Raw genomic sequence first — 27,009 nt, 5'->3', positions numbered from 1 at the left:
ACTGGGTATAGGGAATGAACAAGAATATGTGGTAGTGAAGGTGTGGGCTGTGGAAATGGAGTTGGTAATTGTAAATTATTATAATCCCTGCAAGAGATTAGAGTTACGCTTACTTGAGGAGGTAGAAGGCCAGGATAGTAGGAACATTATGTGGTGCGGTGATTTTAATGGGCACAACATGTTGAGGGGGAGTGATAGCACAGATAAAAATGGATTGGTGCTTGAGGAGCTGTTAGATGAGAGGAACCGGGTTTGTTTAAATGATGGTAGTAAAACGAGAATAGATATTACGGTGGGTAAAGAATCTGTGCTTGATCTCACATTTGTATCTAATACTATAGCACCAATATGTGATTGGTTTGTGTATAAGGAAGGGACTATAGGAAGTGATCATTATCCAATCTGGTGTAAGATAAATGTTAATACCTCGTTGGTTAGCGAAGGATCAGGGGGGAAATGGATCCTTGAAAAGGCAAATTGGGGTAAATTTTTGCAGGTCAGCGATAAATGTCTAAATCAGGCCAATGCAGAAATGTCTATAGAGTCACTTGACAGTTACATAAAGCAAGGCATAATATTGGCAGCATTGGAATCCATTCCTAAAAGTAAAGGTAGTAAGAAGAAGAAAGTAGTGCCATGGTGGGATGATGAGTGTAAGGAAGCTGTGAGGAATAGAAACGGGGCTTTCAGAATAGTGAAACGGACTGATAATTTTCAGCATATGATACAATACAAGCAAGCTCAGGCTGTAGTGCGGAGGACAGTGAGACATGCTACAAGGTCACATTGGAGGAATTATTGTGATACGATTGGTAGCAAAACGCAAGTGGGTGAGGTGTGGAGTATGATAAAAAAAGATGGGAGGTGATAGAAGGGAGTGGAGTTACCCAGTTCTGACGGAAGGGAATGTGACAGCAGTAACTAATAAGGAAAAGGCAGAGTTGATGGCAGTTACATTTGTTAAAGTGCATAGCTCGGATAATTTTTCTGTAGCTGAGAAAAGAGGTAGAGGAAAAACAAAAGCGGACAACATGGAGGCTCTATGCAGGAAAGTTAAGTGTGATGGTGATGGTCTGAGTGTCCCTTTCAGTATGGGGGAATTGAGGAAAGTACTGGATAAGTCGGGTATGACTGCGCCTGGTAAAGATGAGGTTTGTTATAGTATGATAAAGCATTTAAATTCTGATGGTTTGGAGAAATTATTGTTGTTATATAACAAAGTTTGGGAGGAGGGTAACATGCCAGAGAGTTGGAAAGAGGCGTTGATTGTACCAATATGGAAACCAGGTAAAGATTCAAGCAGGCCTGGGAATTATAGGCCAATTGCATTGACTTCACACATTTGTAAATTAATGGAGCGTATGATAAATGAGAGGTTAGTACATTTTATTGAAAGTAGAGGCATGATGGCAGCTTATCAAAGTGGTTTTCGGAAAGGTGAGAATACTATGGATCCAGTGGTGTGTTTAGAGGATGAAATAAGGAAAGCCCAAGTAAATAAAGAGACAGTGGTTGCAGTGTTTTTTGATGTGGAGAAAGCTTATGATATGTTATGGACTGAGGGGCTGCTAATAAAGTTACATCAGATTGGAGTTGGGGGGAATATGTTCAATTGGATAATGGTTTTTTTGGATAAAAGGACCATACGAGTGAAGATGGGTTCTGAGGTATCCAGCATGTTTGTTGTTAAAAATGGGACACCTCAGGGGAGTGTAGTGAGTCCGACGCTTTTCTCTATTATGATAAATGATGTGTATGTGAATATTCCGATGGAAATAGGTAGATCACTGTTCGCTGATGACTGAGCTATGTGGAAAAGAGGGAGAAATATTGACTATTTGATTAAGAAAATGCAGGATGCAGTTACGCGAGTGGCAGACTGGGGAACACAATGGGGTTTTAAATTTTCAGTGGAAAAAACTAAAACTATGTTCTTTACAAGGAAGAAACTCCATGAGTGTAATCTGACACTATAATAAGTTGGAGAGAGTTGATACTTTTTGTTTTTTAGGTGTGTATTTTGATATGAGACTCACGTGGAAAGAACATGTTAGACAGGTGGTTAGTAAATGTAAAAAGGTGATCAATGTTATGAGATGTCTTGCAGGTTTGGAGTGGGGGGCGGATTTTACATCACTGAAGTATATCTATCCATCCATCCATCCATCCATCTTCGTCCGCTTATCCGGTGTCGGGTCGCGGGGGGAGCAGCTCCAGCAGGGGACCCCAAACTTCCCTTTCCCGAGCAACATTAACCAGCTCCGACTGGGGATCCCGAGATGTTCCCAGGCCAGGTTGGAGATATAATCCCTCCACCTAGTCCTGGGTCTTCCCCGAGGCCTCCTCCCAGCTGGACGTGCCTGGAACACCTCCCTAGGGAGGCGCCCAGGGGGCATCCTTACCAGATGCCCGAACCACCTCAACTGGCTCCTTTCGACGCAGCGAGCAGCGGCTCTCTCCGAGCTCCTCACGGATGAGTGAGCTTCTCACCCTATCTCTAAGGGAGACGCCAGCCACCCTCCTGAGGAAACCCATTTCAGCCGCTTGTACCCTGGATCTCGTTCTTTCGGTCATGACCCAGCCTTCATGACCATAGGTGAGGGTAGGAACGAAAACTGACCGGTAGATCGAGAGCTTTGCCTTCTGGCTAAGCTCTCTTTTCGTCACAACGGTGCGATAGATTGAATGCAATACCGCACCCGCTGCGCCCGATTCTCCGACCAATCTCCCCGCTCCATTGTCCCCTCACTCGCGAACACAACCCCAAGATACTTGAACTCCTTCACTTGGGGTAAGGACTCATTCCCTACCTGGAGAAGGCATTCCATCGGTTTCCTGCTGAGAACCATGGCCTCAGATTTAGAGGTGCTGATCCTCATCCCAACCGCTTCACACTCGGTTGCGAACCGATCCAGTGAGTGCTGAAGGTCGCAGGCCGATGATGCCATCAGGACCACATCATCTGCAAAGAGCAGCGATGAGATCCCCAGCCCACCAAACTGCAACCCCTTCCCACCCCGACCACGCCTCGATATCCTGTCCATAAATACTACAAACAGGATTGGTGACAAAGCGCAGCCCTGGCGGAGGCCAACCCTCACCTGAAAAGAGTCCGACTTACTACCGAGAACCCGGACACAGCTCTCGCTTTGGTTGTACAGAGATTGGATGGCCCTGAGAAGAGACCCCTCACCCCATACTCCCGCAGCACCTCCCACAGTATCTCCCGGGGACCCGGTCATACGCCTTCTCCAAATCCACAAAACACATGTAGACCGGTTGGGCATACTCCCAGGCTCCCTCCAGGATCCTTGCGAGAGTGAAGAGCTGGTCCGTTGTTCCACGACCAGGACGGAATCCGCATTGTTCCTCCTCAACCCGAGGTTCGACTATTGGCCGAACCCTCCTTTCCAGCACCTTGAGTAGACTTTACCAGGGAGGCTGAGAAGTGTGATACCCCTATAATTGGCACACACCCTCTGGTCCCCCTTTTAAAAAGGGGAACCACCACCCCAGTCTGCCACTCCTTTGGCACCGTCCCAGACTTCCACGCAATGTTGAAAAGGCGTGTCAACCAGGACAGCCCCTCCACACCCAGAGCCTTGAGCATTTCTGGACGGATCTCATCAATCCCCGGGGCTTTGCCACTGTGTAGTTGTTTGACTACATCAGTGACTTCCGCCTGGGAAATCGACGACAATCCCCCATTATCCTCCAGCTCTGCCTCTAACATAGAGGGCGTATTAGTCGGATTCAGGAGTTCTGCAAAGTGCTCCTTCCACCGCCCTATTACCTCCTCAGTTGAGGTCAACAGTGTCCCATCCTTACTGTACACAGCTTGGATGGTTCCCTTCCCCCCTCCTGAGTGGTGGCGAACAGTTTTCCAGAAGCACTTTGGTGCCGACCGAAAGTCCTTCTCCATGTCTTCTCCAAACTTCTCCCACACCCGCTGCTTTGCCTCTTTCACGGCAGAGGCTGCAGCCCTTCGGGCCCTTCGGTACCCTGCAACTGCCTCCGGAGTCCTCCGGGATAACATATCCCGGAAAGACTCCTTCTTCAGTCGGACGGCTTCCCTGACCACCGTTGTCCACCACGGTGTTCGTGGGTTACCGCCCCTTGAGGCACCTAAGACCCTAAGACCACAGCTCCTCGCTGCAGCTTCAGCAATGGAAACTTTGAACATTGTCCACTCGGGTTCAATGCCCCCAGCCTCCACAGGGATGCACGAAAAGCTCCGCCCGGAGGTGTGAGTTGAAAGTCTGTTGGACAGGGGCCTCCTCCAGACGTTCCCAATTTACCCGCACTACACGTTTGGGCTTACCAGGTCTGTCCAGAGTCTTCCCCCACCCTCTGACCCAACTCACCACCAGATGGTGATCGGTTGACAGCTCTGCCCCTCTCTTCACCCGAGTGTCCAAAACATACGGCCTCAGATCAGATGAAACGATTATGAAATCGATCATTGACCTTCGGCCTAGGGTGCTCTGGTACCAGGTACACTTATGAGCATCCCTATGTTCGAACATGGTGTTCAATTATAGACAATCCATGACTAGCACAGAAGTCCAACAACAAACAACCACTCTGGTTTAGATCAGGGAGGCCGTTCCTCCCAATCACGCCTCTCCAGGTGTCTCCATCATTGCCCACGTGTGCGTTGAAGTCCCCCAGCAGAACAATGGAGTCCCCACTGGAGCCCCATGCAGGACTCCAGTCAAGGTCTCCAAGAAGGCCGAATACTCCGAACTCCTGTTTGGTGCATATGCACAAACAACAGTCAGAGTTTTCCCCCCACAACCCGCAGGCGTGGGGAGGCGACCCCTCTCGTCCACTGGGGTAAACTCCAACACAGCGGCGCTCAGCCGGGACTTGTGAGTATCCCCACACCCGCCCGGGCGCCTCACACCCTGGGCAACTCCGGAGAAGAAAAGAGTCCAACCCCTATCCAGGAGTATGGTTCCAGAACCAAGACTGTGCGTAGAGGTAAGCCCCACCAGATCTAACCGGTAGCGCTCCACCTCCCGCACCAGTTCCGGCTCCTTCCCCCACAGAGAGGTGACGTTCCACGTCCCCAGAGCCAGCGTCTGCTGCCCGGGTCTGGTCCGTCGAGGCCCCTGACCTTCACTGCCACCCATGTGGCATCGCACCCGACCCCAACGGTTCCTCCCACAGGTGGTGGGCCCATGGGATGGAGAGGGAGTTGCCACGTAGCTTGTTCGGGCTGTGCCCGGCCGGGCTCCGTGGCAAACCCGGCCACCAAGTATATCTATCAAGTCTTAATACGATCTAGGTTGGATTATGGCAGTATTTTATATGGATCTGCAGCTAAATCTGTACTCTCTGACCTGGATGTTATTCAGGCCCGTGCACTGAGGATTTGTTTGGGGTCGATGAAAACTGCTCCAGTTTGTGCTTTGCAAGTTGAGGCAGGTGAAATGCCGTTGTGGCTCCGTAGGAAACAGCGTATGGCCAATTATTGGATAAATTTAAAAGGCCATGATGTCTGGCATCCTACAAAGAGGGTATTGGAGAATTGCTGGGAGAGGGGTAAAGAGAGAAAGGCAAGTTTTGGATGGATAGGTGAGGAAATAGCAGAGCAGATGAAAGTCCAGGAAATTGAATTTTGCTCAACTGTTCTGTGGCCTGTGATGCCAGCCTGGATGCTGAATATTGCTTGTGTAGACCTGGAGTTGTTGAATATTAAGCGCAAGAATAAGATAGTTGACCTAGTTCAAGAATATTACGATTATAGAGATAGAAATTATGGTGGGTATGTACAGGTTTTTACTGATGGATCGAAAGATTTACTGACCGGGGCAACGGGGGGCTGCAGTGGTGATTCCCAGTTATCAGACTGGAGTCAGTAGGAGAACCTCAGACTATTTAAGTGTGTATGCTGTTGAATTGTTAGGTATTTTGTTAGCTGTACAATGGGTGGAAGAGGTGATGATGCGCAATGTACTCATTTGTAGTGACTCAGTGTCAGCGCTGTCGAGTCTCAAGTCAGGATCAGCCAGGAATCACCAAGAAATTGTTTGAAATTTTGTTTACAAATTCAAGGTTTGTTGATCAGGGTGTGAATGTGGTGTTCATGTGGGTTCCTGCTCATGCAGGAATACCAGGTAATGAGCGAGTGGATAAATTGGCAAAGGAGGCGGTTAAGAAGGGTGCTGTGGAACTGAATACTAAACTATCAAAGTCAGATGTGAAAAGCATTGTGTGGGAAGAAATTTCCAGACAGTGGCAACAGTATTGGGATGATGGAAATAAGGGGAGGAAATTGCATATGATTCAGGCTAAGGTAGGCCAAGGAGGGATGAGTTACAGTGGGTTTAACCGACAAGAACAAGTAATTGTCAGTAGGCTGAGAATAGGTCACAGTAGATTAAATGGTACACTTTTTATATTGGGGAAACATCCGACTGGCCTGTGCAATGTATGTGAGGTAATGGAGACAGTGGAGCATGTATTGATGTCATGCAGGAAATATGTCCGAGAAAGAGGGGTTGTGTTTGCTGGACTACGGAAATTAGGTTTAGGTGAACTCAGGATTACAGATGTCCTTGAAAGTGGTGTTATTATGAATGGACGGAAATATCTATTTGCGTTTTTGAAAGGTATTGGTGTTTTTAGGAAATTGTAGTGTATTGGTCTGAATAAATAAGATATTGAGAAATTGTCAATAGGAGGCAGTAATGCAACGACTTGGATGCCAACTGCCGTTAAACTCTGAAGAAGAAGAAGAAGAAGTGGACCACCACAGTCCCCATACTTCCGTATTTCTTTTATGCATGCGTGTGGCGGTTGCATTTAGCTAATCAGACAGCATCATTTTAAAACATGTCCGAGAAAGGAGAAGTGGATTTAACTGGTGCCAAGCAGAACACGGGTGTGTGGCTTGTAAAGGTATACATCCTTTTAAAAACACTAGTTCATTGGGCTATAGAAGCATGTATTAACTTAAAAGACAGCATAGGCTAACAGTAATGTAGCTTAGCATCACATGAAGCCGTGCGTTGTAACGTTAGCTAAGTTCATAAACTGTTGACGTTAGCCAACTTTGGCTTAATTAAACAGGGCATAACCACGAATCATAAGATGAATCGGTTATGCCCAACGCAACATAACCTATTAATTTAACGTTAACTACAAACCATCGTTGGGCAATACAACCAACGTAAACAAAATCAGAATAACAGTGGAAGCGGTAACTTGAGGTAGCTGAGTTCTGCAGTGCACATCAGTCTCATGATCTGTTTGCAGAGAACTGCCCAATGTTACACAAAGCTGCCAAAGTAACGTGTTTACCTAATGGTGGCAATATAATATAGTTTGCAACAATGTGAATGAGTGTGGCTCCAGATACATAACAATGCATAACGTTAGCACCATCATTCAGTTCGGTTGGGTTCAACTTCATCCCAACAGCACGTTGTGGTACCTTTCTCACCATGTATTTTTACAGAGATTGGGACAATTGACTGTGACAAAGGACCGCATATAAAAGGATAACGTTAGCTCCTAAATTTATGGTAAAGGTGCGATAGCAGCCCTCATAAAATTATCTTTAACCATGTTTCTCCACGCAGGTGCCCAAATACCTCTCTCAGCAATGGGCAAAAGCGGCTGGCAGAGGCGAGGTCGGGAAACTCCGAATCTGCAAGTATGTGAAACAACAAATCCCAGAAGCCTCCGCCTGTTATTGTGTGTCTCTGAGTTCACATTATCGCATAAGTAATGCACAACATTGGAAGGGGAAGAGACAAAATTAAAACTGTAGTACGTGCTGATGAAGGGTAAAATGATTGTGGTGACTTAGATAGTTAGCCTATACACTCAATGCTTTTTTTTTGTTGTACTATTATTAATGCATTTCAAATACACTTGAATACCTTGTTATTTTGCCAATCAGTCAATTAATTATAATTATGTTCATTATTTTGTATCTCCAAGGAAGGGAACCCAAGGAAAAGCAGAGGTAAGTGATGTTTGAAAGAAGTGCAACGCATCCTGTTAATGGACATCTGCCATATAGTGATTACATGATTGATATAAGCTATCCTTATAATGCAGTACACACGCAATATGTAGGTAGGTTTGCACCGTAGTCAATTTTGGGGGAAACGTATATTAATTTATAAAGGCTAAATACAATCTCTGGAAGACAAAAATGGTTTAACACAACCTACTTTTTTCTTTCAGTGCATGCTTAACATGTTTTGTGTATATGCTACAGTTAATTTTAATTTTTCAATCTGAATTGTGCAGTTAACTGTAGAAATTGTGCTAGTTCAAAACTTTTTTTCAAGGCCTTTTCTAGGTCTTGGAGATCATTATTTTTTCGTTAGCAAAACTTAATTTAGTAAATTTAATTTTGTTTGTGACATTTACAATTAAATTCTAATACTAGTAAATACTAATATATTTTTAGATTGTATACTCAGTCAAAGCCAGCCAAGTACGTTTCTTTTTACTGCATTTTATTGATACTGGTTTGCAATCAGATTCTCACAGATCTTTTCTGACATTTACTTTAGTAAATATAATCATGATTGGTGATTTGAAGTACTTTCAATTCAATTTCAATTACATTTTATTTATAGTATCAAATCATAACGAGTTATCTTGAGACACTTTACAGATAGAGTAGATCTAGACCACACTCTATAATTTCCAAAGCCCCAACAATTCCAGTAATTCCCTCAAGAGCAAGCATTAGCTGTGGCTATTGCGACAGTGGCAAGGAAGAGCTCCCTTTTTAGGAAGAAACCTCGGCAGACCCAGACTCTTGATAGGCAGTGTCTGACGGGGACAGTTAGGGGTGTGATGAACAGTGGCAATAATAGTCTTAATAAAGATAATGTAAAGATAACTTTACATGTAAGTGTTGAAAATAGAACGTGACTGTGTGCCCTGTTTTACTGCTGTACTTGACACAGGATAATGGCAGTAAGATCAAAAGTAAGGAAAGGGGCTGAGAAGTTTCAATGTGGATCACACTGCTCTTTACAGGTGTCTTTCACTTTGAACGAAGAGCTGACTGTGATTGAGGGTATAGAAGACAAGACGGTGTCTGCGCCTCGCGAGCACCCGTTCACCATGCAGACAGTGGGAGGTCAGACGTTGGCGGTCTTCACAGAAACTTCATCAGGTGAGTGACTGTTTTTTATTTTTGAGGCCAGCTGGAGGATGCCGAGTGTTTGCTGCTGCAAGATGAGGCACACGTTTAGTTTTCTGTGATGTAAAATATCGGTTTGTACTAGAGCCCAGAGGTAAGTTCTGTATGATCAGGTGGGTGGAGGCACCCACGCTACCCTTTCAACAGCTTGCTGTCTTGACGCAGTCTTTTCCTTGCTTGCCCTGCTTGTCTCTGTGTTGTGAACTCTCAGCCGATTTTTCCTAGAGTGTGAGGTTGTCCTCAGTCCTAACGTATAAGAAATATACTGTTCAGAGTGGATAAGTCAACACTCAATGGAAAACAGAAGAGAGCTGCTAAGTTGGAAATGTGTCTTAATCCAGTCTGATCTGTGTTTCTGTCTCTATGTAAAAGGGAATTTTGGTTTTAGTGTTTGATCTTCCGTCAGTCATTTTATTGTTGGTTTAACCTTTTCAGTCCACTGTCAATCACCTCGGCAGATTGTGTTTATGATTTGGCACAATGGCCCCATTTGGAATTAATTTAACATAGAGTAGATCAATATCAACACAAATCATTGCTGAATTTGGAGCTGATTTGTGCATGGGTTTCTTTGGTTTGGTGTGAATTTCCGTGTGTGTGTGCTGCACAGTTGGTGTAATGTTTTAAAAACAATGTTTTATCTACGACTTGATGTAAAACTTTCAACTTTTTCAACACAGACCTGGCCAATAAGGCAGTTGCCAATATAATAAGGCATCACAACATGAAATTCAACCAAAAAAAGACAAAAGGAGAGGTAATTCAGGGCTCGAGAGTGCGACCAAAATTTGTAAGGGTGCGACTAAGATTTTTCCTAGGTCGCACCGGTGCACCTAACGTCCTTGCATCCGCTGCCTCTCCACTAACGAAGCAATGTCGTTTATATCGATATGGTTTAATGTTGCGTTACGTGACCCATTCCTTCTGGAAAGCCTTGCTTGTGTTTGGATCTCTCCTCCGCGTAGCCCCGCCCCCACTCACTCACACACGGCAACATGGAGGGACACAGCGCCGCCAGTCCTAACTCCCGACATTTGTCTACAGTTTTAATTGTTATTAACACCGCTGTATATTGTTAAGTATGAGAGGGGAAACCTGTATTGGTACCAGTGTTTCCGCTGGTAACTCTCGGTTACTGCGGCCGCCACGGCGAAAAATACATTAGAAGTTAAATGCAGCTAACTTCAGTTCGTTGAGTAATAGTGTGTAAGACGGAGCCTGCTTGATCATAGTTCATAAAAATGCAGCGCAGTGACGATACAGACATTTCATAGCCTACACAAGACGGGTGTAACGCCGCTAAAGAGTCAGCCGTCACTCTCTGAATAGCTTAATATATGCTTCAGTTTATTGTCCTTTTTATTTTGATAGGAAAGCTGAAGACATGAAGGGGGGGGATGACATGTAGGAAAGGGCCGCAGGTCGGAGTCAAACCTCTAGATTTACCAACTGAGCTATCCGGGCGTTCTCTTTTAATCAGTCTGTTAGTGTTGTTGAAAGCTTATGAAGGAGCTTTCTTATATATATATATATATATATATATATATATATATATATATATATATATATATATATATATATATATATATATATATATATATATATATATATATACATACATACATACATACATACATACATACATACATACATACATACACACACACACACACACACACACACACACACACACACACAACCCCAAATCAGAAAAAGTTGGGACAGTATGGAAAACACAAATAAAAAAAAGAAAGTAGTGATTTCTAAATGTACTTTGACTTGTATTTCATTGCAGACAGTGTACACAAAATATTTCATGTTTTGTCTGGTCAACTTAATTTCATTGTAAATATACATCCTTTCCTGTCATTCAGACCTGCAACACATTCCAAAAAAGGTTGGGACAGGAGCAATTTAGGGCTAGTAATCAGGTAAATTGGTTAAATAATGATGTGATTTGAAACGGGTGATGTCAACAGGCGATTGTAATTATGATTTGGTACAAAAGCAGCATCCAAGAAAGGTCTAGTCCTTTAGGAGCAAAGATGGGCCGAGGATCGCCAGTTTGCCAACAAATACGTGAGAAAATTATTGAAATGTTTAAAAACAATGATCCTCAAAGAAAGATAGGAAGACATTTGCTTATTTCACCTTCAACAGTGCATAACATAATTAAAAGATTCAAGGAATGTGGAGGAATTTCAGTGCGTAAAGGACAAGGGCGCAAGCCTAAGCTGAACAACCGTGATCTCCGATCCCTCAGGCGGCACTGCATCAAGAATCGTCATTCATCTATAAGCGATATCACCACATGGGCTCAGGACTACTTTGGCAAACCTTTGTCAAGTAACACAATACGTAGTTACATCCACAAATGCCAGTTAAAACTGTACTGTGCCAAAAGGAAGCCCTATGTTAACAGTGTCCAGAAGCGCCGTCGACTTCTCTGGGCTCGGAGGCATCTGGGATGGACCATCGCACAGTGGAAACGTGTACTGTGGTCAGATGAATCAGTATTTCAGGTATTTTTTGGGAGAAATGGACGCCGTGTGCTCCAGACCAAAGAAGAAAAGGATCATCCAAACTGTTACCAGCAACAAGTCCAAAAGCCAGGGTCTGTCATGGTATGGGGTTGTGTCAGTGCCCTTGGCAAAGGTAACTTGCACTTCTGTGATGGCACCATTAATGCTGAAAAGTACATGGAGATTTTGGAGCACAATATGCTGCCTTCAAGAAGACATATTTTCCAAGGACGTTCATGCATATTGCAACAAGATAATGCAAAACCACATTCTGCACACATTACAAAGTCCTGGCTGCGGAGGAAGAGGATACGGGTACTTGACTGGCCTGCCTGCAGTCCCGACCTGTCTCCAATAGAGAATGTGTGGCGCATTTTGAAGCGCAAAATGCGACAACAAAGACCCCGTACTGTTGCCCACCTTAAGACTTGTTTGCAGCAAGAATGGGACAAAATTACACCTGAAACACTTCATCACTTGGTGTCTTCAGTTCCTAAATGTCTTTTAAGTGTTGTGAAAAGGAATGACATTACAAAGTGGTAAATGCTTTACTGTTCCAACTTTTTTTTGAAATGTGTTGCAAGAACCAAAATAGGAATTTGAGGAACACATTAAAGTATGTGCTGTTGTATTGTCTGCAATGAAATACAAGTCAAAGTACATTTAGAAATCACTACTTTCTTTTTTTATTTGTGTTTTCCATACAGTACCAACTTTTTCTGATTTGGGGTTGTATTTTTTTTATATATCCTAGGCTATTTATTTTAGATAACTTTCATTTACATGTGTTGCAGCTGTATATTTTCAAACTGGTAAAGGAAACCCTGTCTTTGCATTTTATTTTAATCACAATCTGTTTTAACAAAAGAGCTTGTGAAAAGTGGCTATGACTTAAAACTGAACATTTAGCCCACTTTGTAAAAAAATACATAGCTATATATCGTGTATCGCCATTCAGCGTTACGGCGATGCGAGGAAAAATTTGGGTGCACCTGAATTTTGTGCTGGTGCACCTAAATAAAAAATTAGGCGCACCAGTGCAACCAAGGCAAAAAGTTAGTGTGGAGCCCTGTAATTACTGCTGCATTTTTCAAATTGCAGTTAAGTGTGTATTATTTACTTAAAACTTACATACAGTGTTCTCTTATGAAAATGAATTTGGTTAAAATAATAAGGTTTGGTATTTGTGCAGCCCTGTCATGGATGTGTATTCGTGGTGGGACAGTGTATCTGTGCTCGCTTTTTGTGAGGGCATGCTTGCTTTGCTCATGTGCACGCGTGTACTCATCAGAGATTACGCCGAGAAGCTCTGTGTGATTAAACATTTTTGTGTGCGACTAAACCCTGGGTGTGGTTCTTGTTGTTCGATCCCCTCCTTCGTCCGTCTTCCATCCCCTGTATTTTCATGTTTACCATCCCTCCCTCCCTTCCTGTAGGCCAGTTAGAAGAAAGATCTGATGGCAGCAGCTCAGTTTCGGGGGCGGGGGCAGGTCCAGGTGAGTCCTCCGTTTCGCCAGCGAGTGACAAAGGTGGTGGTTGGTGCCACTGGGAATCGGGCACACAGAGTGTCCGTTATTTCTATTCATAAATGGCATTTGCAGTATCGCAACAGTAGCCCATAGACGTGCTTTGGAAGATGAATGTATTGGTACTTGGGTTGCACGATATTGACAAAATGTGATATTGCAATATCGATTATGAATATTGTGATATCAATATTAATTTAAATATTTTTAAACATATGTAAAATTACCAAAGTTTTGGGAAAACTCATCAAAATAGATTCATAACAAATGAAACAAGTTTTCTTACAACACAAGGTTTATTTCAACTGACTGTCATATTGGACTGCCCCAACATAAATAAATAAATAAGGACCATGTCTGCAGAACAGGACATGATTTACTGGTTGGACATAATAAAATATATAAATAAAGCGAACGGGACACAACTTTTCTTTCGCTTCTCTGGGTTTGTCACGTAGTGGACCCGTGTGCTGACGTGTACTAACATGCAAGTGACACGGTAACTGGCCAATGAAATGATGATCATTATAGCGTTTCAAGCGGGCTCTAAATTGAACACAACTAAGCCACACAGCCAACGGACGGGACACAGCGTCTCCACAAAATATTGCATACTTATTGCGACACTTTCGATATACAGTAATATTGCGCAACGTGATATTGCGATAACTATATTTAGTCGATATATCATGCACCCCTAATTGGTACCAAAACTGTAGACCCAGTGAACACTGAAGCCTAAGATGGGCCTCTTCTTTTTGAGCATAATTGTAAAATTCAAGTATCGGCACTTTGTTTGCACCATCTTGATTGGAGGATGGAAAATAGAATCTGTGGGCAGACTAGGCGACGCTGCGGTTGAGCAGAGTGCACCGTGCTCGTGTTTCTGGTTGTAATACCAGTCCAGTTGTCACATTGTGTTGGCAAAGAATTGTTATTTGAGTGTTTTAGTCTAGATCTACTATATGCACGTCAGCAAGCTTCATTCAAAACTACAAGTAAATAAGCAGTGACTTTGCGGTGGATCATGTATTCGTTTCAATGATGTGTTGAACTCAATGTGCAGAATCAGTCATTCCCAATTTCCTTTCGATTGGCGAGACTCATAAAGCTGTTGTATATGAGACAAACTGTCTTGGTCCTCAACTTTCATGGCCAGCAGACTCGTGCGTACTTACTCCTACACCTGTAAGGCCAAAGCTATAACTGACTTCATACTCCATTTCAAGATGACTCCAACTACGGGCGCCTCAGTGTCTTTGTCTTTGTTGTAAATTCAGTGTTTCTATATGTATTCATTGTTTATTAATGTGAAATATGTTTGGTTTTATGTATGCACCAACCACCATGCAAATTCCTTGTAAGTGTAACGTACTTGGGCAATAAACCTGATTCTGATTCTCATTCGGTATGCAAATGTTCAATAGCATATACACATAGGTTATGTTATTGGCCATAATGCTGATTAAATACGTATTTATATTAAACGGTGTCAATTGGCATAAACCATTGCTGTGGCTCACATTTCACATTCATTAACTAAGACATGGTGCGGATGATCTATGTATATAAATTTAAAGGGTTAAGAAGGTACAGTGTGACCTCCATTCTGAGCCAGTAGTCAGCCAGTGTGGCTGGTTTGAAAAAGTGGGGAAAAAACTTGGTTATATGATTTTTAAGTATATATAGGGAAAAGGACAATTGTACTAAATGTAAGACTTTTTGGTGGATTACAGAGAAATGCTGTGGGATGAATAATAGTAATAGCAGCAAAGTGTGTGTGTGTGTGTGTGTGTGTGTGTGTGTGTGTGTGGCCAAGATGGTTTGTTGCAGTCACATTATGAGTGCAGTTAGAGTATCTGAGTGATTAAAGCACAATTGTGCCGTTTCAGAAAGTGACCCTTGATTGCTCCGACATATTTCTCTCAACTTAAATAGAGAGCCTGGACTGAATTATTCATATAAAGTATTTTTTTTCCCCAAATGCATTACCCAGTCATTCAGTGTCTGCTTTCATCTCTTCTCTCTTACACACATGGAACTGCTCACCTTCCTTACTTATGAAGTAAACATGCACAACAAGTTTTTATCAAGGTTTTAATTAACTGTTCTCTTTTTCAGATAAAATAGCCTTGGACGGAGTGGTAGTGCAGAGAGCAGAGTGCAGACCCGCTGTTAGCGAAGGCTATATGAGGCTGAAAAGGTAAGTATTTTTGAAATGATGTGCACACACAAGTTGGTATGTTTAGGACCTGCATTTCAATGCAATGTTAGATGCATAAACGTAGATAATCTACATTGTTGTGTATGGATGTCTAAAACTGTATGTGGTCATCTTAAGGTTATTGTTTCCTGTTTGTTGCATGTTAAATCTTAATTATGTCTCTACCTATAGGTAAACTGGGTGGGTGGAATAGAAACCCCTGTATTATTATAAGCATACACTCTATTGTTTATAATTTGAATAATTCAAGATTCAAAGGTCCATTCTTTTTTTTTTTATTTAAAGATGCCATAATAACATAAGTAAGACAACTATTAACACAGAATTAATTGCAGAGCTTTTGTATTACATTGCGTTACAGCATACAGGGGTTTCTTTTTTTAGTTTACTCAGTGTACACAGTGAATGTCATGTATTGTTCTTGGCAATAAAGTTATTGTGATTGTCTCAACAGGTTACAAATGGAAGAGTTGGCCAAGCCAGTCAGGCTGTCCCAACAGTTGGACAAAGCTGTCACCAACAACTACAAACCTGTGGCCAACCATACTTACAATGTAAGAAGTAAAACCTATACAGGATTTTCTTGTTTCATCAATCTACTCACTTTATTTTTGTATGTGCATGTTTCATACATGTAGCCTGCACATACAACCCATGGTTTGATACACCTGTAACCTAGCAATGAACTGCCTACGTCATGCAAATTTCTACTTTTTCCACATTTAAAGGGGTGGTTCAGGATTTTGGACATAGGACCTCATTTCCAAGTTAGCCAATGTGTTATTTATCAGTGGAGACAGTTTTCAACACAAGGATAGTTTTATTTCTGACATTATTTTAACAGACATTTACATCGATAGTCTGGCATTATAATTTATCGGGTGTATTGTGGTGTGGTTAAGACTGTTTTTAATGGCAGGCTAGCAGATACTGTTGACTTGCGCTAGCCTAGTACCAGCGAACTCGGCAACTGGAAGGACTGGATGAAAAGTGTTAAACGGTCTCCATTGATAAATAACCCACTGGCTAACTTGGAAATGGTCCTATGTCCAAAATTCTGAACCACCCCTTTAAGTTCATGAATTACAGTAATGAATGGAAACTAAAGGGAGGAAAACATTTTTGCAAAATTTGGTAATGAGAGTCACGACATGAAGACACCACTGGTATGGCTCTGTAAGATGTAGGCCTGGATGTGTTGCCTGACCTCTGTCTGTTTACTTTTTGCTGCAGCTCGAGTATGAGCGGAAAAAGAAGGAGGAGGGCAAGAGAGCAAGAGCTGACAAACAGCAGGTGTTGGACATGTTGTTCTCTGCTTTTGAGAAGCACCAGTACTACAACATCAAAGATCTGGTGGATATCACCAAACAGCCTGTGGTAAGTCTAGAGGGCTTTTGTTGTTCTTACACTGTTTATACGGATTCATTTTAGTGCTTTTGATTCACTGAAGAAACAATTAAATCTTTTTCTTCTCCCAGATTTACTTGAAGGAAATCTTGCGTGATATTGGCATCTACAATGTGAAGGGAACACACAAGAATACCTGGGAGCTCAAACCAGAATACCGACATTACCAAGGGGATGACAAGATTGACGAATAGTTTCTGGCCCTCCCAAAGCCGATACCTTTTTAATTTGATTGGGGGTGTAAGAGACCAGGCCTTGGTTGGACCTCGCTCCTGATTTCCTTAGAATCAGGTCTTGAAACACACTGGATGATGAGGTCACGCAAAGGTTGCGTTTTACAGGGAGAAGTTTTATCTTCTTATTTTGTAGGAGACAAGGGGCATTGGAAAACTGAAGTTTTGCACTCAGTCAGTTCCTGGTGTCTTCTGTCACAGCGCCGGCACACCCTTGAGGTCACAGGCCCCAGTATTTGAATTTGTCCTATCCCTCAGAGGCACAGGACATAGCATTTTATGAAGTAAAAGATGCATTTGTAAACTCGTTCTTAGAATTGTTTGAGGTTTTCTAGAGTTTTTATTTTTTAAATGACTTGAAAAGTTTCTGCACCATGACTTGGAAAGAAATTCAGCCTGAACTTGCATTAACATTTAAGACTTGTGCCATTGCTGTACTTGTTTGTCCTTCAGGTGCTTTAAACTGTATTTGATTTATGCAATAAATGTTTCAATAAATGTGTTTAATCTTACTTTGTACTAGAATGGCATCAAGTGTAAGATTTGATGCAAGAACAGCACCACAACCTACATTTAACACCTGCCCTGGTTTTATTTGGCTTAGTCCTATTTAATCCATTCCTTCAGTCTGTAACTGAACTTGCACTCAACTGTTTACTTCAGCACAAAATGGTGCACATTATACAATTTCATATACCCAGTAGTACCAGTATTCCACTGCTTAAGACAGGTGTGTACACACTGTCTTAGTGTAATCGGAGGGCAGAGGAGCTGAAAACTTCTACACATTCACAAATGCTTTGGTAAGGTAGAGTTTTTATTTGAAACATTTTACATGCAGTGTGAATGGAGAAAGGGAAAAACAGCCTTTTGTCATTTCAAAGCACTTTCATACAAAATGTGTCCCCCCAGTGGACACTTTGTGAGCAGACTGCACCAACCACTGATCCCCCGTGCCGCCCTTTATGCGCAAGACAAATACTGTTGGCAGATTAAACTGCCAGTGATCACTAGGGCTGCGCCCTCTTAGTTGGCTAATTGGTTGTTTGTCTTTGGTAAATTAGTCATGTTTTATGCTTTTTTCCATGCTAAATGACTATTTCCAAGAAACTTAAGAGCACATCTCTGGTAAAAAGAATTAAAGTGGTGACTCTTTGCCGAGAAACACAATTTACAGATCTGTCAATCAACTAATCGATTAGTCAATACAACTGAATGAGTGTTAGTAGACTAAGAATTTCTTCAAATCAAGTACAGCCCTAGTGATCACATAGCAAACTAAATTACCAGACTGATCTCAACAAGTGGCGTATGTCTGACGCCAATTTGTATGCGGGTTAGGATTCATAATCGCTTTTTAGCGCGTTTATCATCCGTTCGGACGCCATTGACCTACATTACGTGTGAATTTTCGCCGTAGTAAGAAAAGACATAAGTCCTGAGGGTGGTGGATGGGTAAAACGGGACTTCCCCCAGGAGAGCTGGGATTGCGTCCTGTGTGTGCCGTTTTTTTTTTTAAGCTTTCCCCAATGTTGCTTTCCTAAACCCAACAGTTTGTTTTTCCCTAAGCGTGTGAGGTTGGTCAGTCGTTTTGTTACTAAAGCCTTTCCCAATGTTCTTTCCTTTTACACGCGTGTGACAGTCTCGCGATAACACGTACATACACGTGGATAGCTCAAAGTGCGTACAGATAACACGCCATTTGGCTTTAGGAAAGTGGTGTGCATGTTTACGCAAAGTCATGATGCCATGTTGAAATGACAAAGTGCACGTTTGTCATCTGGGAGAAGAAAAAAAGTTCCACATCTGCCATCAGGTGTTTGCAGTGTCTTGTTTCTACCGGAAGGAAAAAGAAAACCTTTAAGTTGTAACACTGCACATGAATGTCAAAGAAAGTCACCTTTAGGACAGCAAATAAATTGTTAAAAATTCTTTTATAAGCTGCCTGCTAAATATTAAACATTGAATCATTTTGACAATAGTAAACACCCACAGACAAAGTTTTGACCTGACATTTCAAGGGACCGAAACATTAGTTTGATGTGCCGTTTCTATAAATGTCTATCTTTAAACACAAAAGCAGTGCCAAGAGTTTGTTGGTGAAATGAAGTAATGAGAAACACTAAACATCATTAGGCTCGTTTGAGATGAGCCAGGCCTGTGCAGAATAGATCGCCACCCAATGCATGTTTAGGTTTGTGTCTGACTTAACGTCATGCACACGTAGGTAACGATAACCTCACGAGATCAAGGCAGCCGCAGTCTTTTAGAGGCCCTGCAGTTGCTCTTCAGATGGGAAACACCTGGCTCTCAGCTGACTGGTTTAGAATAATTTTATATAAATTTGTTTTTGATTTGGAGGGATTTTAATTCCCAGTCATCAGATTTAAAGGCTTATTCTGTACAGAACACGTGTAGCTGATGGTGACGTTTAGAAGTCAGAGATTAAAATCGGTTCAGATTACAGATCATCTACAGTCTGTTTATTAACAGCAACGCACGTAGAGCATTTTAACAGGCTACTTGGTCATAAACTGGAGACTATACAAGCTATATAACATTTTAATAAATAGGACCTAACAGGACTTGAGTTTAACTTCCTGTTCACACTGAAGGCTGCTGGAAACTGTCTGACTTGACTCTGTCCACTTTACAGGCGAGGCACAGCTCATCTCTAACAAGCCTATTCACTTGTGAATCTGACATTAGACCATGTCCATCAAGCTCATATGTATTCCTCAATTCAATCTGTGCTGCTATAGAATGTAGCAGTCAGGAAGATTGAGGAAGATTCAGTTTAGCATCTCTATGCAAACCCAGAGCCAAAGAAGCCTGCTTCAGGTCTATCAGTCGATGCAAATTTCAGTCTAATTTAAAAAGACAAAATTACCAGTGCTCACCTGCAAAGTAACAATTTCGGCCCAAGACTGCTCAACAGTGTCCGTTACAGCTACTGCAAGACCGGACAAAGAAAGAAAAGGGGGAAAAAAAAATTAATGAGGTTAATGGGCACTACAATAGTAAAAATAAAATACAAAAAATTGAGTTATCCTCCCCGATTCAATCTGAGACGCCACGGAAAAGAAGCGAGCAGAAAGCGCAGGGACATTTAATATTGCATCTGAAATATTAAAACCCAGGATATCTCACAACCAGAGAGCCCAGGCTGTCAAAGATGCAGCTTGTGACCAGGCTAAAAGGCTTGATCAGTACAACAAAGTAAACATCTTTACACACGACTTACAGATGGTAGCTGTCCTCATGTTGGAGTTTCTCGCAGACCCATTTTCTCAAGTAATTATACTGCCATGGCAGATTCACACTCATTACTGAGACATTCTGCCTGAAGCGCAAACACAGCCATCATCCTCCATCTGGCTCATACAGGTGTCCACCAATTGGCATATGATCTGCCAGAAGATGAAAAAAAAAATTGCAGAGTTATTTGTTATTTAAAGCAGCATCTTTGTTAAATTCAATAAGTCACTGTGCATTTTAAATGTTAGGCTTCTACAGCCACATCTGCATTTCTAACAAAGACAGGATTACCCAGGGGGAAAATATAGAGAATTATGTATGACAAACCGATGTAATGCTGTAACATTATGTTTGGAGCCTCGGGTTGGTACAAAAGTTCTAAATTCTTGAGACAAAAAAGGTAGATCCAGTAGCGTAACGTTACTAAGAAAACGTTAATTAGGTCTTTACCTGACATTTGCGTAGCTTATGCGGAGTTAAATTAAGATTTAACATTAGCGTCAACGTTGCAAGGCTAACTTTAAGTTAAAGCCTCTGAACACCCCACACTGTTTTTCTACTCTACTCAGGTAGGTGGGCCAGAGCTGTAAGGGAATTTATTAGGTCACCTACCAATAAGAATGATAAAATTAGTTATTGGTTTTAACCCCATTAGGTGCAACAAAGCAAACAGGAGACTCAGGAAGAGGTCTATCAGTCTATACACGTCTATACAGTCCAGGGAAGAGGTTTAATCAGCCAGATTAACACCTGTGGGTATCAAACCCTAAAATTAATAACGTATAACGGTAACCAACTCGGCCAATAGAAAATAGCCAAACAATTTAATGTAAGATACTAACTAACAAAACTACATTTCTCAGTCAACCCCTCGAAAGAATCACTGATTGGTAATGTAATTGATATTTAACGTTAGGGGTAGCTACGGGGGAGGGGAGTTAGCATTAATGCTAACTAGCTTGAGGGCATGGTAGATTTGAAGTATTTCCGGTATTCTTGTTAGAAAGTGTTCCGCTCACTCCCCAAAAAAAAAAAAAAAAACTACCTTCATAATCCTGAAGTACTGGTCATTCGTTTAGCGTCCTGTAAGATTTACTTTTTCGTTAACTTAACAGTTTCGTTAGGTTATAACGTATTTAGACGGATTTAACGTTACACGGGGAAACAAAATGGCTCCAGCTAAGCTAATTGACACGTGTCCACAGATTTCACAACTTAAATCTAACCGCTCAGTTTACAGTTAACGTTACTGGTTTCACTTAAATGCGAGGTGTAGCTAATATACTTACAACAGACCATGTCGATAACGTAACAGAAGATCGAACTGCTGGGAAGGTTGTTTTGCGAGATGACTGGACTCTCCTGTTGACTTCTGGTGAAAGCACAGCACAGTCGATGCATCATGCAAAAGGACCGAGTACACTGTAGCTTCCAGTTTAAATAGGTTCCGTTGTGGCTCATTGTCGCCCCTTGAGGACGAGGAGGAAACATTCATTTACATTGTCGCCTCCTGGTGTTCACAGTTGGAAATTGCTCGATTTTACTCTAATTTACAAAGTGCGTAGGATTACTTTACTCCCAGATTAGTTTCTGACCCATTGCTCATGTAAAACAATGTTAATTTGTTGGATTTTTTATATAAGGCTTCGGTGGAAATAACGTTACGGTATGTAGTTTATTTGTTCTATCAATGCTGTTTTCAGAAAATGACACTTAAAACAGTGTTTCAGAGGGAAAAGGTTTTTGAGATGAAAAATGAATGGGGATTTCCCAAAGACAAATAATGTGTATAGCCTCTGTCTAGCCTATTTTTAAAATGTCAGTTTGATGCAAGAATAGGCTATTAAAAAGGCCTATGCCACAGTTAAATTCAGCCAATGTTACGGAAAGTAGTGGAGTCACCATTGTTTAACTACTTGAGTATGTTATTATTATTATTATTATTATTATTATTATTATTATTATTATTATTGTTATTATTATTATAATTATTTGTGGTGTTGTAGCAGCAACAGAATAGTGATAAGTTCTGAAGATCAAATTGGAAATACCACCGTAAGATCAAAGAACAAAAACAAGACTAAATCAAGATATTAAATCATTATGTCTAAGGATAGAAAGGGATGGGCCTACATCAGATGTGGAACATCGCGCAACAACAGCATGTGCACGACGCGCGCGCCCGACTCTTCTTACAACATACTGTTAGTTGACTGAGGAGGTGCAGCAATCCTTAATTGGACTCCGCGTTTAAATGGTCTTTCACCAGCTTCCTGTGGATTTATGTGAAGACATGCAGGCATCAAAGAAGACTTAAGAGCAGGTAAATTGAGGCTTTATTTTAGGATTACATTTTTTTTTAATGTGTAATCACCCTTTTGTGTATAGGTTACTAATGATGCATGTAAATTAGTTAACTAAATAATAGTTTTCATGGTCTCCAAAACCACCAATTAATTACTTCTTCTTCAACAGCTGAATTAAGAACCAACAGTGAGGCTAATGTTGCCTGAAATAATGTGTTTCTAATTCAAATGAACACTTTGCTTAATGTGCAGGCAGTATAGGCTGCGAAGCAACAGCCCAGCTATGTTCAGAGCAGTGTTTGGAAACAAGAAAGACGGAGGAGGAAAAGGAGGAGAAAAAAAGAATAAGGGACATCCAGGTAAGAGCAAAACCACTAAAACTACCTGTGTCATAAAACTGTGGCATGTCAGCAATAATAAGCCAACATTGCACCTTTGGGCTTGAATCTTAATATTATGTTATCACAGTCTTTATCATATGGAGTATGCCCTCCCCCCACTTTAGCACAACTATGTGTTGGAGGAGATCTAATGTTGTACACACTAGGTCTTGCATTATTTGATGGCAATATTCAGGTTCTCTTCTCTTGGGTGATTTAAGTAGAGCCATTTCAATTAGCCTAATTCATCAGTGTGTTCTGTCCTTCACACAGTGTCCCGCTGCTTGCATTTAAAGTGTGTCAGGAGAAGTTAGAGTGGGTTAGGCAAACACCCTGACCTACTAAAAACATACTGGATCTCACAAGAATTTCTGAGTGGGCTACAACTGCATGAGTCAAATCTGCGTACTTGTTAAAGTGTTGTATTTGCTGTAAACAAACGGAACGTTTTGTAGTAATGTCAGTGAAATGTGAACGGAAAGGTGTGCTGAACACCTGGAACATTTAACTCTAAAACAGAAGTTAATATGTTTTTTTTACAGGGAGAACTTGTCAACTTGCTCATCTGCAGAGGAGATTTTAGACTGCGCAGTTGAGATAGATGAACATAAGTAGAGCTCAGTATTAAAGCAACCATGTTGCCCATTAATATTTGATAATGCGCTGCTCTGGGTTGCAAGAACAGAGAGTAAGATAGAGAACTGTGTCAGTCTCATTAAAAATGATATAGTATGTTTACAGTACGTTGGGATGGCTCTGATCATTTGCAGAGAGATATCGCTTCTTCTCAAAAGCGTATCGTGAAAGGTTTCAAGGCTATGATCCTTCTACCCCTTTTTAACGCGGCAGCATATCATGGGGTTTTTTAATAGTAGATGGTGGACCTCTGAGTCTGTTTTGTTCATGGTAATAGCAGCAAAAACAGACTCATTTAAGGAAAGAGAAAGTGAATGACTGAATTATTCCACAGGGAAAAGTACTGCAATCTGATATAACCACTATAAGTAGCACTAAGGCCTCTGTAATCACCTGGCTTTGTGAGTTCCTACGCGTAATGTTTATTTGAAGACGCAGGAAGAGGCTCAACAGCTGCAGTAAGAGTGGACATAAAAATGATTAGAGTATTGAATTGAAATATACAGTAAGTGTAGCCTTTTTATTGAGGGTGATCACATTCCTTTAAATAGATGTCATGGCATTGCCAACTTTCCATTACCTCATTCAGCAATATGCCTCCAAGACAAGATACTGTATATTCCCTCTGCCGTAGCCATATGTGAGACATATTTTAAACTGCTCTCTCTCTCTCTCTCTCTCTCTCTCTCTCTCTCTCTCTCTCTCTCTCTCTCTCTTTCTCTCTCGCTACGATATATCTGCTGCACAGTTCTGTTGAATCAACTCTGTCTTTTTAACTGTGCTAAATTGTGTTAACTAAGCTTTCTAAATGAGGCTTCTTTAACCGTAACACCTGCACTTCTCTATCTTTTCTCTACACACTCCCATCTATCTCATGTAGGTGGTGAGGTGTACACTCACAGCACCTTGCAGAGGGGAAGCGCCGGGCGTGCCAAACACTTCCGGGACCATGACAGTGGCTACACTGAAAGCCCGGTAAAACCGAGGAAGAGACTGACCAAGGTTGCGTCCATTTCTTTACCGTCCTCCCCTCTTCTCCCTCGCCAGGCCGACATAGTTCCCTCCCAGTCGTGCATCAAGTTCACAGGTGGGTTAAATTGAAATAGTAACAAGGATTAAAAAACACTCAATATGAACAACTGAGAATGGAAAAAAAACGTGGATCAGGGAAAAGCTGCAAAATATAGCAGAATGTTGTTTCATGGGTTTGCCTTGATTAGCTGAGAGCTTCTGTGCATTCAGCTGTTCTATACATGTGACAGCAAATGCAAGAGCATACAGACTGTGCCCCTAGGGCCCCAAAACATGTGACAGATTGTCAGAGTAAATGATTGAATAAGATAACTTAAGGCAAGGGACTCCAATTAGGTAATTCAATTTTAAGATATTGTATTACTTTGGATATCACGATCAAATATCACAATCAAATCAAAGACAACTCTTGACAAAATAAATAAAATCTTAACTAAAGGTCCAAATTGGTTTTTCTTTTTGTTTGTATAGATATACTTTTTTTAAATTATAATTTTTTTTTTTACATGTTTATACCATCTGAATTTCTAAAAGAAACTTGAGTGGCAGATTTCTCAAAACAACATACTGTCATGTGCATCACATGTACTGTAGGTAGATGTAGCAAAGCAAGTGTACCATGATACTTTTAGCTACACTACCAGCGTGAGTTGGCCAACGGTCTGAAACGTATGCAGGTTTGAATCCTGCAGGAAACCATTTTCGCATTCTTTCTTTCCATGTTTCACGTTGATCTCTGCAGCCAACTGTCAAATAAAATTCAGCTCTGCACATATACCATTAAAGTGAAATAACACTGAGCAACAAAACATTTTGAGTGGAGGACTTTTCTGATTTCATTTTATAGCATCTTGTACATTATAAAAATTTATCAAATATAGTATTTTCTACTATGTACATACTGCCACATACATATTTCATTATTTAATCAAAATAACACATGTTTGATACATCCATGGGCACATTATTATTTCATTATTCATCAAGTCAGAACAGTAAAACTCACAAAGACATTATCCACTGTTTAAACAAGTTTTGTAACTAATAATAAAATATAGTATATTGTTATTGTGTTATTTTTTTTAAATCTCTAAAATAAGTTCTGTGACATTTTTTAAAACAAAAATAACAAACATGTTTACCTGGGGTGCCTCACTTTAAAAGAAGCACAAGGTGGCAGTGTCCTGCAGCAAGTGCAGCCATTCAGAAAAAGGTGCTGTTACATTTTATTGCACGCAGCACCGCCTTGTTTCCCCCCCCAGGAAACTGAACGAACATGACAAGGAAAATTACAGCAAATACAAACATACACTGTCATGGCCTTTGTGTGTTTGGTGGTCAAGCACAATCAAATATTAAAATGTATGTCAAACAGTGTTTCCGAGTCTATCCACATGCGTGATTCAAACACTGAATAACCTTGAGTATAAAAAGATTCAGTAGCCCACATATCAGTGTTCGCAAACATCTCATCCTTCTGAATGATCTCCGGTCCTAGAGACTCTGCGCTTCCAAGAACCCTCAAATGTTGCATAAATTGAGACACACCCACACACGTCAATATGAGTGCACCGCTGTCCCTGCCATCTCACACACACACACACACACACACACACACACACACACACACACACACACACACACACACAAACACAAACACACTAGCAGTGTTAATATATTATAGATAAACGCCCACGGTACAGTGAATATTGTACTGTTTGCATGCATGGCTCGTACTCTGTACATACTGCTTTATACTCCTGGGACACAATTCAAATTCTGCACCACAGATCTCATTTGGGTAGGCTTAATCTCTCTCTCTCTCTCTCTCCTCTCTCTCTCTCTCTCTCTCTCTCTCTCTCTCTCTCTCTCTCTCACTTTCTTTCATATCCCTCCTTATCTCCACCCTCAATCCCTCCCTCTCCCCTTTCTCCCACCCTGCCTGCTCTCCCTCCCTCTCCCTTCTCCCTCTTTGCTGTGGCCGAAGGACGGGTAAGGAAGCTGGAGTTTGTGGATGGCTCTTCCAACGCGAGAGAACCTCTTGTCTTTGCCTCGTGCCGTGGCAAGACAGACCACAGAGGTGAGAACAGGAGCGTGTGGGTGTGTTAAGCATCATGTCGGGTTTTCCAGGTATTGATCAGGGAAGCTGAATGAGAATTAATGGGGTAGAGGTGAGTGAATGATGAGATAAAAGAGAAAGTGAGTATGTGTTTGTGTGTTTTAATTACATGTAAAAGGCTTTGCATTAAGTTTTTCCTTTCAGTAGGGCTAGCGATGTCTGTGTAATCCTCAGTGTATCATTGAGAG

At 41.6% G+C, this 27,009-nt stretch overlaps 2 protein-coding genes, 1 long non-coding RNA gene and 2 other non-coding genes across 8 annotated transcripts in view; 2 read left to right on the top strand and 3 right to left on the bottom strand.

The window, feature by feature from the left end:
• Positions 1-5,290: 5,290 nt before the first annotated feature.
• LOC114554067 (general transcription factor IIF subunit 2) lies at positions 5,291-17,090 on the top strand. Of its 2 annotated transcripts, XM_028575651.1 has the most exons (9): positions 5,291-6,906; positions 7,590-7,663; positions 7,954-7,978; positions 9,013-9,151; positions 13,137-13,196; positions 15,348-15,429; positions 15,905-16,004; positions 16,684-16,827; positions 16,929-17,090. In XM_028575651.1, exons 1-9 carry the CDS (start codon positions 6,841-6,843, stop codon positions 17,049-17,051), a joined length of 813 nt encoding a protein of 270 aa, XP_028431452.1. In that variant the 5' UTR covers positions 5,291-6,840; the 3' UTR covers positions 17,052-17,090. The 2 variants fall into 2 exon arrangements, with proteins under 2 accessions (XP_028431452.1, XP_028431461.1); XM_028575660.1 differs by lacking the exon at positions 13,137-13,196 and having other exon boundaries at positions 5,293-6,906.
• A 1,724-nt stretch (positions 17,091-18,814) lies between these two features.
• On the bottom strand, positions 18,815-21,771 carry LOC114554078 (uncharacterized). The gene is made up of 4 exons (XR_003692386.1): positions 21,638-21,771; positions 20,335-20,500; positions 19,991-20,043; positions 18,815-18,926 (listed from the first exon to the last, which is right to left on the bottom strand). It is a non-coding gene; the product is annotated as an uncharacterized LOC114554078 (long non-coding RNA).
• LOC114561502 (small nucleolar RNA SNORA31) lies at positions 19,818-19,949 on the bottom strand. Its single transcript, XR_003693369.1, has one exon. It is a non-coding gene; the product is annotated as a small nucleolar RNA SNORA31 (small nucleolar RNA).
• Positions 20,135-20,271, bottom strand: LOC114561504 (small nucleolar RNA SNORA31). Its single transcript, XR_003693370.1, has one exon. It is a non-coding gene; the product is annotated as a small nucleolar RNA SNORA31 (small nucleolar RNA).
• Positions 21,409-27,009, top strand: part of LOC114554034 (protein TANC1) — a 36,879-nt gene continuing 31,278 nt past the window's right edge. The window contains exons 1-5 of one of the 3 annotated variants that reach the window (XM_028575604.1): positions 21,409-22,014; positions 22,618-22,671; positions 22,907-23,013; positions 24,551-24,757; positions 26,690-26,782. In XM_028575604.1, coding sequence (XP_028431405.1) covers positions 22,938-23,013; positions 24,551-24,757; positions 26,690-26,782 — 376 coding nt within the window. In that variant the 5' untranslated portion in view covers positions 21,409-22,014; positions 22,618-22,671; positions 22,907-22,937. Of the gene's footprint in view, positions 22,015-22,460; positions 22,672-22,906; positions 23,014-24,550; positions 24,758-26,689; positions 26,783-27,009 lie in introns of all 3 variants that reach the window. The other 2 variants (XM_028575587.1, XM_028575595.1) reach the window with 2 other exon arrangements.

Source organism: Perca flavescens, chromosome 1, assembly GCF_004354835.1.
Source record: "Perca flavescens isolate YP-PL-M2 chromosome 1, PFLA_1.0, whole genome shotgun sequence".
NCBI lineage: Eukaryota > Metazoa > Chordata > Actinopteri > Perciformes > Percidae > Perca > Perca flavescens.
This window is presented reverse-complemented; position numbering and strand designations above follow the sequence as displayed.